Here is a 16216-nt window from a genome sequence, read left to right on the forward strand (position 1 = left end):
TATTTAAAATTCTATGAACATTTTATATATTATGGTTGTAGTCAATGATTCTCTTTTAAGATTCTATCAGAATATTCAGCAAAATTTTCATATTCATTAATCTTCTCATTTAAATTCGGTTGACAAAATACTGCCAAAGTATTTCTTGCAATATTTTTATGGTTTGTACCTTTAACAAAGTGTGGAACTGCTTTGAATTTACCTTTTGAAACTTCTTGTAACGCTGAACCTGATTGGAAAGCTAAACAATCTTTCGGTATATTGACTTTTATGGTTTTATTATCTCTATTTTTGATGTACAATCCAGCTGATGGGTCTGGTGAATTTTCAAGTGAGTTTGTCAAACCTTTCGATTCATCTATGAATAATGCTGATGTTAAACCTGTTAGACATGAATGATCTAAATGTTCTCCACACCAGTCATCATCATTATCACTTGAACCTTGGGAAGGAAAATAATGTAATAATCTCGCCTTGGTACACGTTGACTCCTTAACTATTCTCCTCAAATAACCGTCTTCATAATCACTGTATATGTTCTTGATATATTTGTCACAATTCAAAGCTACTAATTCGGCAACATCAATAATTAGATTACACAATTTTTTCAAATTTAATTTAAACTCTATTAAATCCTCAAATTCGATCGGCCATTTATTAGACTCTGTATATGCTTTATGATTTGGAAAACTATCAACCAAGTCCTTAGTTGGTCCTTCTAGCGTTTCATCCTTATGAAAAGAACAATTCACATAAAATGAACCTTTGTTATAATCTGGTTTACCAGTTGATGCTAATTTTTCTTTACCACATGACCATCCAACAAGCCACATTGCTTCTTCAGATTCCAACTCTTTTAACTGCTTCTGAGGTAAATTAGCTAATACTGACGCAGATTTTAGTACTTTTTCTCTTAATTCTTGAAAATATTGGGGTAAATTTTTCACAACTATTATACCTAAAGAATTCGGACCAAATGCCTTTTGTAGCGTTATATCATCAATACCATGTTTTAACTCTTCTAACGTTACAGTGACTGGAGCTTCAGTGATTCCTGACATTTTACTTATTATTTGACTTTTGATGTTAGTCAAAACCCTGTCTAAAAAATAATTTGAAAAATTTAAAATAATAAATCTTAAATCCGTTCTGTCTAATTTACAAATCCGATGAAAAGTTTGAAAGTTGATTCTAATGTATAGCTCACTATCAGCTCATGGCCTGAACTAATTCTACGATTATGAAACTTAGCTTTACAATCAAATCTTAAAAACTAAATAAAACAAATGTAATTATTCTAAAAACAATCAAAAAAAAAAAAGTGTACAAATTTCTACTCTATAATTTACAAATTCTCTAAATTAAACCCAATAATAATAATAAACCTCCCAAAATTCCACCATAAATATTGTATGATAGATTCATAAATTCATTAATTGCTTCTCCCTTTGATGAAATTGTAGTTTGATCATAAGATCTATGACTTCCGATTGATCCACTTATTGAACCTAAACCAACAGCACCACTACTTACTCCATCATTATTTGCTTCTGAATAAGTACTCATAAATGATTGACTATATAAAGTTGAAGCAGTTGTTAATTGACCACTTATTGTTGTTGTTATCCAAACTATTGTTTGTTCACTTGTTTTAGCACCTTGACCATCACCTTGATCTGCTAAACCATAAATTGAAGAAATGAAAAATGTAATGAATAATAGTATTTGATTAAAATGCATATTGTAGTATAGAATTTTGGATTAATGTATTAACCTTTATGAAATTAATAATTATAAAAATAAAAAAATAAAGTTATGTTGTCGAGATAATAAATGTAAATTCTATAATGATTTTTCTCTTCTATAAATGAACAATCAAAATGATCAGCAGCTAGTTAAATGTTCTATCAAGGTTCAAAAAAATTGAAATAATAATCTTTAGTTAAGATAATATGTTAAAATAATAATATCAAAATCTGAAAAGAAAATAATTTATTATAATTTTTTTAAGTTTATTCTATATGTTTATTTTTTAACTCTTTTATTTTTTTGTTTCGAGAAAGAAAAAAGCAAAAGAAAAAAATCTAAGTATTAAATGGTCACATGATCTTCTCTATAAAACTAGTATCATAACTGTAATACCTTTTGCTTATATCGATACTAAAATATATACATTCTTCTCTGGTAGCTTTGGTTGAATACTCAAAATCTCAACAGAAATCACTTATTTGGTAAAGTGTTTTGTACAAAATCTATAGATTCATTAATAGTTCATAATTAAATGATAGGATTGAAAATCGCGCGTATTTGTGAAACTTGTGTGGTAGCACTGCCACAAATCAAGTATTCAGTGAATGAAATTGATATATGTTCCTTTAAAAGGTCGTATGAAGGGAGTTTATGAATCAAAAGTAAAGCAGAACTTGGTGAAAATTTGAATTGTGACTGTTTGATTTCGGGAACTGCATGAAATTTGGATTTTTACTCAATCATCATTGCCGTACTAACTTCTAGGTCGAGATGTCGCCTTAAACTAGACCAATATTTTTTTCTTACACAAAATATGATAACTTAAAAAAATTAAGTTTAAGATGGGATTTGTTTTAAATTTTACAACCATATTTCAAGCAAGTACAACTTACAATTTCAGACATGGCAAAAAAGACGTTAGCTGATGAAATTGCCAATTTTTATAAACCTAAAAATGATTATGATATAGAAGATTTTGATTCAGGTAGATCTCAAAAGGATTTATTTCAACATAATGATGAAGAAGATGATGAGGAATTGAATTCAGAAAATGAAGTATCAGATGAAGAATTAAAAAATCAACATTATGTTGAATCACTGAAATCAAAGTTGAGAGATCAACAAAATTTAAATTTAGGGGAAAAATATACTGGTGATGTAATAAGTAGAGATCAATTATATGATGAGTCTGGTGATGAAGAAGAAAGCGAAGAAGAAGAATTGGAAGAAGAACATGAAGACGATGATGATGAAGAACAAGAAGAAGAACCAGAAATAGAAGACGAAAGTGCTGATGATGAAGAGGAAGATTTAGACTCAAAATTATCTCAAGAATCACAAGATGAAGAATCAGAAGAAGATTTCGATGAACCCACAAAATCTTTGTCATCACATAAAAATAATATAGTAAAACAATTATTAGCCAAAGAGAAAACTCATATAATAAACAGATTATCACAATCAACTGTGAATGACGTATTAAAAGGTTATTCAGTACAACAACAATATAAAACTTATGAAAAATTAGTGGAATTAAGAATAAAATTTCAAAAGTCAATAACTAGTATAAATCAGTTACCAATAAATTCTAAGACATACTACGAAAATAAATCTAAAGATAGTGATGAATTATTAGAAGATGCAAAATTTCAAACTCTAGAATTATTGAAAAATATATTAATTTTAAGATCAAAATTAGAAAAAACTACCATTAAACAACCTAAAAAGAGAACATACGAAGCATACTCAAAAACCACTGAATCTGCAGATTCGAATTTAAATGCTCAAAGAGCTTTAGTACTTAACAAGTGGTCATCAAAAATACAAAATTCTTCTGGTAATTCAGCTATAAATAATAATAAATTTAAATCCATTAACCAATCTTTCGAACAACAAGTTAAAAATAATTTATCAGATATAGATAGATTAGTGAAAAGAACTAAATTGAATAGAAGACAAGTCACTCCATTGGGGTATTCAGATGAAGCACCAACAAATGAAGAAGAACAAAACAATGATGATATACCACAAGAAAACAATATACGTAAAAAGTCTCATGGACAAGAAAATCAATTTATATTCGATGATGAAGATTTTTACAGAATTTTATTGAACGATTTAGTCGACAAAAAAATCCAATCATCAGAATCATCAACCACTTCAAATATAAATATGATAAAATCAGTTCAAAGATCAAATAAATTGAAAAACAACATAGACACAAAAGCTTCAAAGGGAAGAAAATTAAGGTATCATATTCAAGATCAAATTGCAAATTTTGAAACTTCCACTGGTGGTTGGAAATGGAATGATGATCAAATCGATGAATTTTTTGCTTCGTTATTAGGTCAAAAAGTTAATATGAATGAAGATGATGATGCAGATGAAAATGAAGAAGTTGAAGAAGAGAATATTGAAAGTAATGGTATACGACTCTTTGGATAAATATATAGATAATAAAATAATGCATTCAAATATATTAAGTTTAGAGTATTGTAAGATCACTAACGCTTATTGTCTAACAAAATTACTATATTCCAGTAGTTGAAATGACCTCTTATAACTTTAATTAAAACTCAGTCCAATTTCATTCGAAATTTGTCAAAAAAAATCACAATGAAACAAATCCTTCAAAATTATTATTAATTTAGTTATAATCAGATATAAAAAAATAAGGTAGCTTGAGTTTTTCCACACCGACATTACGTCTCGAGCCAAATGCACTCACGATCATCATTAATAATTAAATAATAATAAAATTTCAAAGGAAAATTGTTTCTAAATATGTGGATATATCAAGTGGTATATACATAGATTTAACCAATTGTTCGAACAATTGATAACACTGTGCTAGTTTTGACAAATATGTGATTGGTCTTAGACATTATTGAAGTAGTAGTTGTATTATTGTAACTGAAGTTGTAAAAGAAAAGTGGTTGAAAAGTTGTAAAAAAATTTTATTGTTCATTTTCTTTATAAAACATCGCAAAAGAGTTTGGATTGTAAAAGTTGGGTCGCCAAATTTTAAACACGACATTATAGATAACTTGACATTGATCGACTTTATCTCGAAATATGTTATTATCAATTAGGTTGTTGTCACCAACTCAATCAAACATTACCCATCATGTCTAATGATAATAAATACAAATATCGAATAGAGATCCAACAAATGATGTTTGTATCAGGTGAAACAAATGATCCACCAATTGAAACAACGAGTCTAATAGAAGATATAGTTAGGGGACAAGTTATTGAAATATTAATTCAAACAACCAAAACTGCAAATAGTAGAGGATCTAAAAGTATAGCACCAGAAGATGTGATATTTTTAATACGACATGACAAAGCAAAAGTGAACAGATTAAGAACTTATTTGTCTTGGAAAGATGTTCGTAAAAATGCAAAAGATCAAGAAGGTGGAGGTACAGAATCTTTATTAGAAGGTAATGCAGATGGTTCAACTAATGCAGATGGTAAAAATCTAAATACAAATGATTCATCAAAAATGTTATCACGATATAAGAAATCTAAAATAAGATTACCTTGGGAATTACAATTCATGTTTAGTGAACAACATTTGGAAACAAATGAAGAAAGTGAACAAGTTGATGAAGAAGAAAAAGCTGCAACTATAGCATCGCTCAAAAGGTTGAAAATGGCAGATGATAGAACAAGAAATATGACTAGAGAAGAATATGTCCATTGGTCAGAATGTAGACAAGCATCATTCACATTCAGAAAAGCTAAAAGATTTAGAGAATGGGCATCTATGACTCAATTATGTGACTCAAGACCAAATGATGACGTTATTGATATTTTGGGATTTTTAACATTCGAAATAGTATGTTCATTAACAGAAGAAGCAATGAACATTAAAAATTCAGAAGATAAATTAAATCAAATTCAAAAGGAAAAAAATTTGAAAAATCTTAATGAGCTACAACAACAAAAACAATTAAAAAAGAGAAAATACTTATTTGATAAACCAGATGAGTTAGCAAGTCCCTTATTACCTTATCATATCGAAGAAGCTTGGAGAAGATTACAAAAAACAGATTTTAAACATAAAGCTGCTAGATCTTTTGGTGGTGGTATGGTTAAAACTAGAACTAGATTAATTTAATGAGATAATGAAAAAGTTTTTTAATAAAACGGTTTAGATTGAAACTCTATTCATGTAGTGACGTTTGACTCAATTTATTTGAAATTTTTCAAGAGTTCTTGTAAGAGATTACCTAAAGCTCAAGACATACCTCGTAAGTCACTTATTCATGAAACTAGGCTATCATTGAAACAAATGGACCTAAGACAAATTAATCCTTCTTTACAAAGTCAGTTTGTCGATTCACAATATTAACGACTATTTACAGAGTGTAGTACAATAACAAAATATTTAGCAATATTTTACTGATAACCTCCTTTCATCAATAATTCAGAATAGTCTGTTTCAATTAATCATATTAACAATTAATACTCAGAAAATTTGCAGGGTCATTCTCCTTCAAAAACCATCATCAACTCTTCCTTCAGTATCCATGATTCTTCCCTTGTTTTGTAAACTACCATAACCTTTAGCATTCAATTCAATTTTCCTTCTCAAATCGGCAATTCTTTCGTCTTCTTCACTCAACTTTGGTCTTGAGCTTTTCTGTGTAGTGCTAGATTGTGCTTTGTCTATTGTTTTTGCAAGAACCAGTCCAGCTTTCAAATTAATTGCATTTGCTGCTTTTAAAGTTTGTGATTTAATATCTTGAATGATTGGTTTTTTACTACTTGCCCATTGAACTGTTTTGTTTGCTTGTGATTTTATTGAATAATACCTTGCAAAATTTGCAATCCCTGATTTTGCTGCTGTCATTGTAAGATTTTAAGCTATTTGAGATCTAATAAGAAGAGTGATATTTGCTTTGTAAATATCTATTTTTTGAATTATGAGGATTTTGCAGTCATTTTTGTATTTTCTAACTATTTATTTTCCACCCTTAATGCATTTACATACATATTAATTGCAATTTTTAAATTTGTATAGCAAGCTCTAATTTCAAAAAAATATGCCCTGGTTCCAATTGCTTATGTTGAATATGGTTAACAAACTTGACTTGGTACATTACATAGCTTGTGACAAGTAAAGAAAATCAGTTAAACATTAAGGGTAATATCTAAAAAAAGATGAAACGGTTCCTTAGGGGGCTTTTTTGAATAATGCGGACAAAACTTAAATGTTGCAAAAACTACTCAAAGCGCTTATGATTGGTGGTTGAGAAGTATTCTAGTCACCATTAGTTATTGCTCAATAAATTATAGAACACCAAACTAATAAAAAGTCTCCTACGCCAAGAATTATTCAACGGCGAGTTTTAATATTTATTTTTATCTAATCCTAATCTATTTTTCTAAATCCTTTACATTAAATCAGAAGTTCTGTTTTGTATATTTGGAACATCTTTACCTTTATCTTGAAGGTCTTTGTAACCAGCAGCATTCTTTTCTACTTTTTCTCTAGCTTCTTCAAGTTCACTTTCAGTATGTTCTTCATCTTTTAAGTTGTTGTAAACTTTTTCACCAGTTTCCGTAGCATCAGCGATAGCAGCACCTGTCTTTCTATTAACTTGATCTGCTGCTTGTTGGGTTTTATCAACACCTTCTGCTAATACTTCACCAGTCTTTTTGTTGACTCTATCAGCGGCTTGATAAGCTTTATTTTTTAAATTTTCAGTAGTTGATCCAGTACCATCTATAATGTCATGAGTATCTTTTGCAATTTTATCCCCGGTTTCCTGTGCAGTATTTATAGCATCTGCTAATACTTTTCCAGTTTTCAAGTTAGCTTCTTCCAATCCTGACTTGATTTTATCTCCAAGTTTCTCTGTATCTGCTGCAACGTCTTCTCCATCACCTAATACATCTGCAAATCCCCTACCAGCTGACATGTTGGCATCATGTAATCCATCTTTAACATCTCTTTTGGCGTCCTTGGCGTCTGTTTTGATATCTCCGGCAATTTTTTGTCCTTCCCCTATGTCTGAGGCCAATTTTCTGCCTACATCAAGGTTAGCTTCTTCCAAATCTCTTTCCAATCTTCCCTCTTTTTCCTTTTTCTCATTTAAACCTTTTTTACCGAAAACAGCTTGAGTTGCAGCATCGACAATTCCATAATTTCTAGTGACAATTCTGTTTGAATTAAAAGCAATTGATGGTTTAATTGATCTGATTATTGTTTGACGTAACATTTTAAACTAATTGTAAATTCTTTATTGATGTAATTGATCGAAAATTTAATAATACTATTTGGGGTAGAAAATCATTGCTATTTATAAGATCATATGATAATTACACAAAAACTTAGATTTTTTGCAATTTAAATTATATGTTCACGCAATAGCAATCCTAATATATTTCATGGAAAAATGAAGTTATTCTATATATTCTAATGTAAGGAGTTTTAAAAAATCTTCGTAATTATTTTTACATATTTGTTACGAAGTCTGACTTAGAAAGAAGATAGATTATGATTTGAGATGATATCACCAGATAAATATTCATTCGCTACTTACAATTTGAAGTGACTCTCGAACTTCCCTAGTACCAGTCTACACTCTTATCCTCAGTCATGGAACTTATTATATATGTATTGTAATATAGTAATAAAATCGTTATAAACGATGGTATACGTCATAAATGTCAATTCTACGTGTATTTTTTTTCTTATTCAAGATTTTGACTCTTGATTTTTGAAACCACTACCAACAAGTATGCTGTCATTCTAACAAGCACTTTGCAATATAAAAGAGTTCATCTACAATGAACTAAGTTACATACTTACATTGGTAACGAAAGTAAATGACCAAGCAAAGTCTGAATTACTTAAATTTATAAAGTTTCGCTATCTGTAGAATCATTTAAATCATCAATATTAGTAGTATGTGGAGAAAAATTAACTCTTCTTGCACTTCTTGAAGAATCATTTGAAGCACTTCTTCTTCTTCTTCTTTCTTCGTTCCCTTCTAATTCATCATTAAAGTTGGTATCATCATTATTATTATTTGTATCATTATCATCGTTGTTGTTGTTGTTGGTGGTGGTGGTGGTGTTTACACTAATTGTGGTGGTAGTAGGAATATTATTTCCCATATTAGGGTTTGGTGGTCTAGCTCTCCTAACTCTACGACTATCTCTTGTTGGTCTACGTATGGATGATAATCTTGGACTAGTTCCAAATGAATCCATTAAGGGAAATCTTTTTGGTAAAACTAATGATGGATCTCGTGAACTATTTGGTAGTGATTGATATGGTGGAGTTACCCAATCTTGATGCATAAATGAATCTGTAACAGGAGTAATTGAGGGATTAAAAGGACGTCTAAATGGATTAAAAACATCAGTTGAATAATTTAGTATATGATCAACCATAGTACCTTCATGATTAAAATTCGATACAGTATTGTATTCAACAGTTTCTTTTTTCAATCTTTTTGGATCATTCTTGTTAGCTTCAACTTCTTTTCTACATAATGGACATGAAACATTAGCTTTTAACCATTCAACAATACATGATAAGCCAAAAATATGTTCACATTCTGGCATTTTTACCGCAATATGACCATCTTTCTTGTATTGTTCTATCTTGTTATCTTTTATTGTTTTTTCATCACCTTTATAACCTGGAAATTGATCTTCAATTGTAACTTTTTTCATATTTGATAAATTTCTTTGTGGAAACCGACTATATGATGTACCTCCAACATCAGTTGGGAAAAAAAAATAAGGATCATTGAATTTGGAAGTATGTTTTAAAGTATGTAGGTTGTAGTGGTAATCTTTGGATAATTTATTTTTAAAAGTTGAATCTAAATTTAAGTTTTGTTCATTTAGTGCAGTTTGTACATTTTCATTATTAGTGGTTTCAAATTCATTAGGTTTAGTAAGAAAAGCTTCATAACAAATAGAACATTCTTTATCAACTAATTGATTAACATCAACTTTAATTAAACTTGCAATAGCTTCATCAGAAGCCAGTCTATTTCTTCTTAATCCAGCTGTATTTAAAGCTCTATCAAAAACATCACGTAACCAAAATGGTACATTTTCAGTATTACCATCTGATATTTCAAAATCTATTACCATAGGAGAATCCATGATTGATGATAAAGTACAAAGTTATACTCATTCAAGATAAGTTTCATATCAATTATAATAAATAAATTAATCTATAATAATTGAATTTTAGTTATGCGGCGTATTGATCATATTCACACTACCACTACAAAATATATTTATTATAGAATTACAAACGATAAAATTATTCATCATCTATAACAACTTCATCTAATCAACACACACGATGGCCCTTAAACCTATAAACTCTAGTGTCCTCTATGTTGGACTGTTACCTTATGATTGGGATGAAAACATAATAAAAAGTGTCGTAGCAAATTCTGGTAATATAGTTGATGTTAGATTAGGATTTGATTATGAAGGTAAAAATAAAGGATTTTGTTTTGTTGAATATCAAACTGTTAGAGATGCTCAAAGAGCTGCACCTTTATTAAATCAAATTTTAATATTTCAACAAAATGGAAACCCCAAAAGGTTAAAAGTCGAAGGTTCAAAAGAAGGATTTAAATCAAATAAATTACCATCAGAAAGTAAAAGATTACTAAATATTACCAATATGAATATACCAACAAATGTTAGATTACCACCAGAAATGTTAAGTAATAGTAGAAATAATTCACCTTTACCACCACAGCAAAGACATATGACCCCACCTCAACAACAAAGAATAATGACACCACCCCAACAACAAAATTTTAATCCAAACCTAAATACAAATATACCAACAATGTCACAAGAACCACCAATGCCAATAAAATTTACTCAAGCTTCTAAAAATTATCCATTTGTATCAACATTACCCTTCACAATACCAGATAAGATAAATGAAACATTAAGTACAGTACAACCAATACAATTAATTGAATTAATTGCAAATATGAAAAATGCTTTAAGAACTGATTCAACAAAAGCTCAAGAATTTTTTCAAGCAAATCCAAATTTTGCATTATGTGCTGTACAAGTTTTGTCATTAATGGGGTTTGTTGATGATGATGTTATCAAAAGTAGTATGGAATCTGTATCTTCATCAAATACTCCTCAACCAAGTCATCAACAACCAAGTATGTATCAACAACCACAACAACAACAATATCAACAATACAATAATTACAATAATAATATGTATGGAAACAACTCACCTTACATGAGAAATCAACAAACCGTATCTGGTAGTAGATGGCCACATTTCCCAGAAGAAACTCAACAAAAATTAATGAGATTAAATCCAGAAGAAGCAAATCAAATGGCCTCAATGTTATCACTTCCTGAAAGTAGTTTTAGAAACCTAAAGGAAGAAGCTAAACATAAAATTCAACTGTTTAGAGTTCAATATGGTTTACCTAGATATAATGATAACTAAGATAATATATATATTACTAATTTCTATACAACTCTTTCAGCTCCACTTAATTTTACAGCAGCTCCGTATTTTTGTAATTTAGTTAATAATCCATCACCTTGTTTAATTAATAAATGATATTGATTATTCTTGTTGTCCGGTCTATTAGTTTCAATTATACCATTAACCTTATCAATTACGCAGTTTAATTTTTTGTTTGGAATAAATTTACATAAATCTTGATCCAAGAAATCTTCACTTATATTAAATTGAGTAGCCATTGATTTTAATGATAATGATTTATAACTCTCTAATAATTGACCATAAGCTTTACATCTCATTTCTCTCAAAAAGTAATTAGCATGTGGTTGTAAATATTTATTTGGAATTAACAATTGATCATATGTTTGTAAAAGGTAACTGAAAAAACAATTATATTGACATGTGTATAATGAATTTGTTAAATTTAATAATGGTTCTAATTTTGGTGCTGATGAATATATGGATAAAATTTCTGGTGAATCAATAATTTTGGATTTCAAATCAACTCTACCTAAAGATATAACGCCTGCAACAATTGCATAATGAGCAATTTGTTCATATGAACATAATTCAGTTGAAGTAAAAGTAGCTAATGAATCGATTAATAGTTTTGCAGCTTCTTCAAAATTTCTATTTGCTAATAAATAAATCCCATTATAAGCTTTAAATCTATTTCTACGTTCCCAATCACCACCTTTTTCAATTAAGTTTGATATTTGATCTAAATCTTTACCAACTTGTGGTAAATCATTGAAAAAAAAATTAATTCTTGCTAATGTTAAAAGGTGATCTATTTTTTTACCTGTATCTGATGTTAATTCTAAAACTTTTTTGAATGTTTCAATTGCATTTTCTCTATCAATTATTTTGGTGTAGTATTCTGCTAATTTGGTGGTTGTGGTAGTTACATCTAATTCAGTTTCTTCTTCTCCTTCTGCTTCTTTTATTTTGGTTTTTAATTCATTGATTTCTTCTTCGTTTTTAGAGGCTAATTGTTGATATAATGAATCATCATAAGGAAAGTCTTTAATCTCATTATGTAAATATTTGTAATATGGTGCAAGATTTTCTGATTTTATAGTATCAATTATTTCATTTATGATTTTATTTCGTTCTTCATTTGATAAATTGGTATGTGTTATTAAGAATTGTTGTTCTGATAATTTATGATTTGGAATTTTAGGTATATCGGATTCAATCTCCATTTTTGTTGTATAAATACTTTGGTTTAATGAAAGGCAAAATAATCTTGAAGTTGAAAAATGTTTCGTAAATTCTAAGTTGAGTGTCGTAAAAAAATAACAATGACATAAAATTCAAAATATTTTAAGACAGACCTTAAAAGCGGAAAATTTTCAAACTCCGAATCAAATAATAATTTTCCATTATTTTTGTGGGGAAGTTGTTACGAATATAAAAATCAACTTTATTTGAGTTAATAAAGATTTTTAACCTAATTGATCAACCAACAAGATGTCAGTTAAAGATGAAATACCAGCTGTGTTTTTAGAAAAAATCTCACCAAGAGGTCTTGAAGCTATTCAAAAAACCAAAGATTTCGTAAATGATTATTGTATACCAGCTGATAAAATTTATTATGAACAAATTTCCACGGATCCAACAAAAAGATGGAAGGAAATCCCACCAATAATTGAACAATTAAAGACAAAAGCTAAAGAAATAGGATTATGGAATATGTTTTTATCAAAACATTACAAAGAAGGTCCTCAATATACTAATTTAGAATATGGTTTAATGGCTAGATACTTGGGTAGATGTCATGTTGGACCAGAAGCTACAAATACAAATGCTCCAGATACTGGTAATATGGAACTACTTGCAAAATATGGTACAGATTATCAAAAAAACAAGTACTTAAAACCATTATTGAATGGAGAGATCAGGTCCGCATTTTTAATGACGGAAAAGGGAACTTCATCATCTAATGCACTTAACATTTCAGTGAGTGCTATAAAAAATAATAAAGGTAATTATATTTTGAATGGAGTCAAATGGTTTGCAAGCGGTGCGGGCGACGTCCGTTGTAACTTGTGGTTGGTGATGTGCAAAACCAGTGACGACAAGGAGAAGCCTTACAGAAATCATACAGTGCTTGCAATTGATGCTAAAAAGGCTTTAGCTTCTGGGAAAGCCAAATTAATCAGACCACTCTCAGTTATAGGTTACGATGATGCTCCACATGGTCATTGTGAAATTGAATTTAACGATTATGAAATACCATCTGATGAAATGCCAAATGTAGTATTGGCGGGTGAAGGTAGAGGATTCGAATTAATTCAATCAAGATTAGGACCAGGTAGAATTCATCATTGTATGAGAGCAATAGGAACTGGAGAATTTGCATTAATGAGAATTGCTCATAGAGCTAATCATAGATTAATATTTGGTAAACCAATGAATCAAAGAGAAAGTTTCTTATATAAATATGCACAAAGTAAAATTGATATTGAAAGGTGTTTCTTATTAGTTTTAAATGCTGCTCACAAAATAGATATCTCAAATGCAAAACAAGCTCAAAGAGAAATAGCAATAGCCAAAATTGAAACACCAAGAACAATTAGTGATATTCTTGATTGGGGTATCCAAGTATTTGGAGCTGAAGGTGTTTCTCAAGATACTGAGTTAGCTAGAATGTATGCATTAAATAGAACTTTAAGAATTGCTGATGGTCCAGATGAAGCTCATTTAGCTCAATTAGCAAGAAATGAAGCTAAAAAATTTGGAGAAATTGATACATATTTTGACAAAATGGAAGTTAATCAAAAAAAATTAAATAAATTATAACCTAAATTAATATAAATCAGATTTATAAAAGTCATTTATTAATCCCTTTTGTAAATAATTTTTAGTCCTTCGTCTTTCATTTTTTATCAAATTTTCATGCTTTAATTTTAATTCTTTTTCTACTTGTTCAAATGGTATTTGTTCAATTGTTTTTAAATGATCATCTTCTTTATCAATATCTAATTCTCCCATCATAACAACATTTTCTCCTCTTACCATAAATACTCCTCTATATATTTCTCCAAATTTTTCATTTTCTTCCGTGGTGTCTGATTTCAAATATATTCTTTCAAATGTATCCTGTAGTACTAAATTTGCAAATTGATCAAATGTTCTTAATATACCAAATAGACTTCTTCCATCTCTTAATAAAACAAATATTTTTCTATCTACTGATCCAACTATTGCTGCCGCTGTTGTAAATGCATAACTTTCTAAATATAAATCTTCCACTCTTGTTGCTAAAGGATCGTTTGATTTTTGAGGTTGTTGTTGAGATTGTTGGTTCGGTACCACTTCTTCACTTTGTGGTTGTGTTGTTATACTGGACATTAATTTATCTTTATTAGTATTATGATGGTTTGTTCTATGTGCATTAGCTGAAGTACTTTTTCATGATAAATTCGTTGAAATCTCTTTTTACCAAAAATGTTTAATGTCGCACGACTTTGGATCTTAAGTGGTATTTTATTGAAATCTCAGCATTAACCAATTTACTATCTCAAATACTGTTAAACACTACTGCGTTTATATAAGAGCTCTCTAAAATTTATCTGCAAAAGAGCTACTAGATGGGCTTTATTTTTGTTTTGAATATGTATTGTCTAAGTAAAAGAAGATGTTTTATATAAAGGTTTGTGGTCCTTAAATATTTTACTTGAAAAGTAGCTTTAAATTTATCTCAACTGTAAAATCAGTGGGTTAAAGGTTTTGGACTGGTTTGAATCAATTTGTCTAGTTAAGGTGGTTCTATAATAAACTTTGACAATCCTAATTTTGCAACTGTTTCATAATTTTGTGCTCTCTGAAGTTTCAAATTTGAGATGCGAAATACGAGAAAAAAAAAATGCGTACAATACTAATACTCACTTTATTTGATCTACTAATTTGTAGTCATATTTCATCTACAATAATTCAACATCATTATGTCATTTTTCGAATACAAAGACTATATAGAAGAAGGTGATTTGGTGTTGGCTTTTATAAATAGAACTTCAATTAAACCGATTTATATAACAAAGGGAGAAATACTAAATACAAGATATGGTCATTTTCATCATAATACAATGATTGGTATGAAATATGGTTCACAAATGCCAGGAGCAAAAGGATTTGGTTTCATTCATTTATTATTTCCAACCCCTGAAATGTGGACTTTGTCATTACCTCATCGAACTCAAATTGTTTATACTCCAGATTCATCATATATTATACAAAGACTAAATGTTACTTGTGGATCCAGAATAATTGAAGCCGGGACTGGTTCAGCTTCTTTCACTCATTCGTTTGCAAGAACTGTAAGTAAGAAAGGGAAAGTATTTACATATGAATTTCATGAGCCAAGATATTTAGAAGCTAAAAAGGAATTGGAACAACATGGACTTACCAACACAATAATAACTCATAGAGATGTATGTAATGATGGATTTAATATAGATCAAGATGTTAATGGAGATGTTGTCTTTTTAGATTTGCCTTCACCTTGGACAGCGATACCCCATTTAAATTCAGTAATCACAAAAAACAAAAGAGTTGGAATCTGTTGTTTTTCACCGTGCATAGAACAAGTAGACAAAACAGTTAAAGCATTAGAAGAAAACGGATGGACTAATATAGAAATGGTAGAAGTTGCAGCAAAGAGATGGGAAGCAAGAAAAGAAATGAAAAGAGATGTATCAGATGCAATAAATAGAATTAAAGATATACAACAAAGGAAAAAAATTGGAGTAGAGAGTATGAAAAATGGTGAACCACCTAAGAAATTATCCAAGACTAATGAAAATGGTTTTAAATCTTCAAGAAAGAGTGCAAAAGTTAAGGAAGGTGAGGAAGGTTATGAATGGTTAGAAGTGACGAAATCAGAAAATGAAATAAAGAGTCATACTTCGTACTTGACGTTTGCATATACAATAGTTAATGAGGAATAAGTATAAAATTCAATAG

General features: G+C 29.3%; 12 protein-coding genes across 12 annotated transcripts; 5 read left to right on the top strand and 7 right to left on the bottom strand. All coding sequences in view use genetic code 12, as the record gives it.

Moving 5' to 3' along the window:
• Positions 1–41: 41 nt before the first annotated feature.
• KGF54_000233 (uncharacterized protein) lies at positions 42–1061 on the bottom strand (the record flags this gene model as incomplete). Its single annotated transcript, XM_051762798.1, has 1 exon — positions 42–1061. One exon carries the CDS (start codon positions 1059–1061, stop codon positions 42–44), a length of 1020 nt encoding a protein of 339 aa, XP_051622848.1.
• Positions 1062–1356: 295 nt separating this feature from the next.
• PGA1 (Pga1p) lies at positions 1357–1740 on the bottom strand (the record flags this gene model as incomplete). The annotated part of the gene is made up of 1 exon (XM_051762809.1): positions 1357–1740. The coding sequence occupies one exon, from the start codon at positions 1738–1740 to the stop codon at positions 1357–1359; it is 384 nt and encodes a 127-aa protein (XP_051622849.1).
• Positions 1741–2652: 912 nt separating this feature from the next.
• KGF54_000235 (rRNA-processing protein) lies at positions 2653–4194 on the top strand (the record flags this gene model as incomplete). The annotated part of the gene is made up of 1 exon (XM_051762820.1): positions 2653–4194. The coding sequence occupies one exon, from the start codon at positions 2653–2655 to the stop codon at positions 4192–4194; it is 1542 nt and encodes a 513-aa protein (XP_051622850.1).
• Positions 4195–4876: 682 nt separating this feature from the next.
• SPT3 (transcriptional regulator) lies at positions 4877–5875 on the top strand (the record flags this gene model as incomplete). Its single annotated transcript, XM_051762831.1, has 1 exon — positions 4877–5875. The coding sequence occupies one exon, from the start codon at positions 4877–4879 to the stop codon at positions 5873–5875; it is 999 nt and encodes a 332-aa protein (XP_051622851.1).
• A 378-nt stretch (positions 5876–6253) lies between these two features.
• On the bottom strand, positions 6254–6610 carry KGF54_000237 (uncharacterized protein; the record flags this gene model as incomplete). Its single annotated transcript, XM_051762842.1, has 1 exon — positions 6254–6610. The coding sequence occupies one exon, from the start codon at positions 6608–6610 to the stop codon at positions 6254–6256; it is 357 nt and encodes a 118-aa protein (XP_051622852.1).
• A 544-nt stretch (positions 6611–7154) lies between these two features.
• Positions 7155–7982, bottom strand: KGF54_000238 (uncharacterized protein; the record flags this gene model as incomplete). The annotated part of the gene is made up of 1 exon (XM_051762853.1): positions 7155–7982. One exon carries the CDS (start codon positions 7980–7982, stop codon positions 7155–7157), a length of 828 nt encoding a protein of 275 aa, XP_051622853.1.
• Positions 7983–8622: 640 nt separating this feature from the next.
• KGF54_000239 (uncharacterized protein) lies at positions 8623–9888 on the bottom strand (the record flags this gene model as incomplete). Its single annotated transcript, XM_051762863.1, has 1 exon — positions 8623–9888. The coding sequence occupies one exon, from the start codon at positions 9886–9888 to the stop codon at positions 8623–8625; it is 1266 nt and encodes a 421-aa protein (XP_051622854.1).
• A 205-nt stretch (positions 9889–10093) lies between these two features.
• On the top strand, positions 10094–11227 carry KGF54_000240 (cleavage polyadenylation factor subunit; the record flags this gene model as incomplete). Its single annotated transcript, XM_051762875.1, has 1 exon — positions 10094–11227. One exon carries the CDS (start codon positions 10094–10096, stop codon positions 11225–11227), a length of 1134 nt encoding a protein of 377 aa, XP_051622855.1.
• Positions 11228–11250: 23 nt separating this feature from the next.
• Positions 11251–12453, bottom strand: RPN7 (proteasome regulatory particle lid subunit; the record flags this gene model as incomplete). The annotated part of the gene is made up of 1 exon (XM_051762886.1): positions 11251–12453. One exon carries the CDS (start codon positions 12451–12453, stop codon positions 11251–11253), a length of 1203 nt encoding a protein of 400 aa, XP_051622856.1.
• Positions 12454–12721: 268 nt separating this feature from the next.
• On the top strand, positions 12722–14053 carry KGF54_000242 (uncharacterized protein; the record flags this gene model as incomplete). The annotated part of the gene is made up of 1 exon (XM_051762897.1): positions 12722–14053. One exon carries the CDS (start codon positions 12722–12724, stop codon positions 14051–14053), a length of 1332 nt encoding a protein of 443 aa, XP_051622857.1.
• A 6-nt stretch (positions 14054–14059) lies between these two features.
• KGF54_000243 (uncharacterized protein) lies at positions 14060–14605 on the bottom strand (the record flags this gene model as incomplete). The annotated part of the gene is made up of 1 exon (XM_051762908.1): positions 14060–14605. The coding sequence occupies one exon, from the start codon at positions 14603–14605 to the stop codon at positions 14060–14062; it is 546 nt and encodes a 181-aa protein (XP_051622858.1).
• A 593-nt stretch (positions 14606–15198) lies between these two features.
• Positions 15199–16200, top strand: KGF54_000244 (tRNA 1-methyladenosine methyltransferase subunit; the record flags this gene model as incomplete). Its single annotated transcript, XM_051762919.1, has 1 exon — positions 15199–16200. The coding sequence occupies one exon, from the start codon at positions 15199–15201 to the stop codon at positions 16198–16200; it is 1002 nt and encodes a 333-aa protein (XP_051622859.1).
• Between the last annotated feature and the right edge of the window lie 16 nt (positions 16201–16216).

The sequence above is a fragment of the Candida jiufengensis genome, assembly GCF_024610255.1.
Source record: "Candida jiufengensis strain CBS 10846 chromosome Unknown scaffold9, whole genome shotgun sequence".
In the NCBI taxonomy this organism is placed as follows: domain Eukaryota; kingdom Fungi; phylum Ascomycota; class Pichiomycetes; order Serinales; family Debaryomycetaceae; genus Lodderomyces; species Lodderomyces jiufengensis.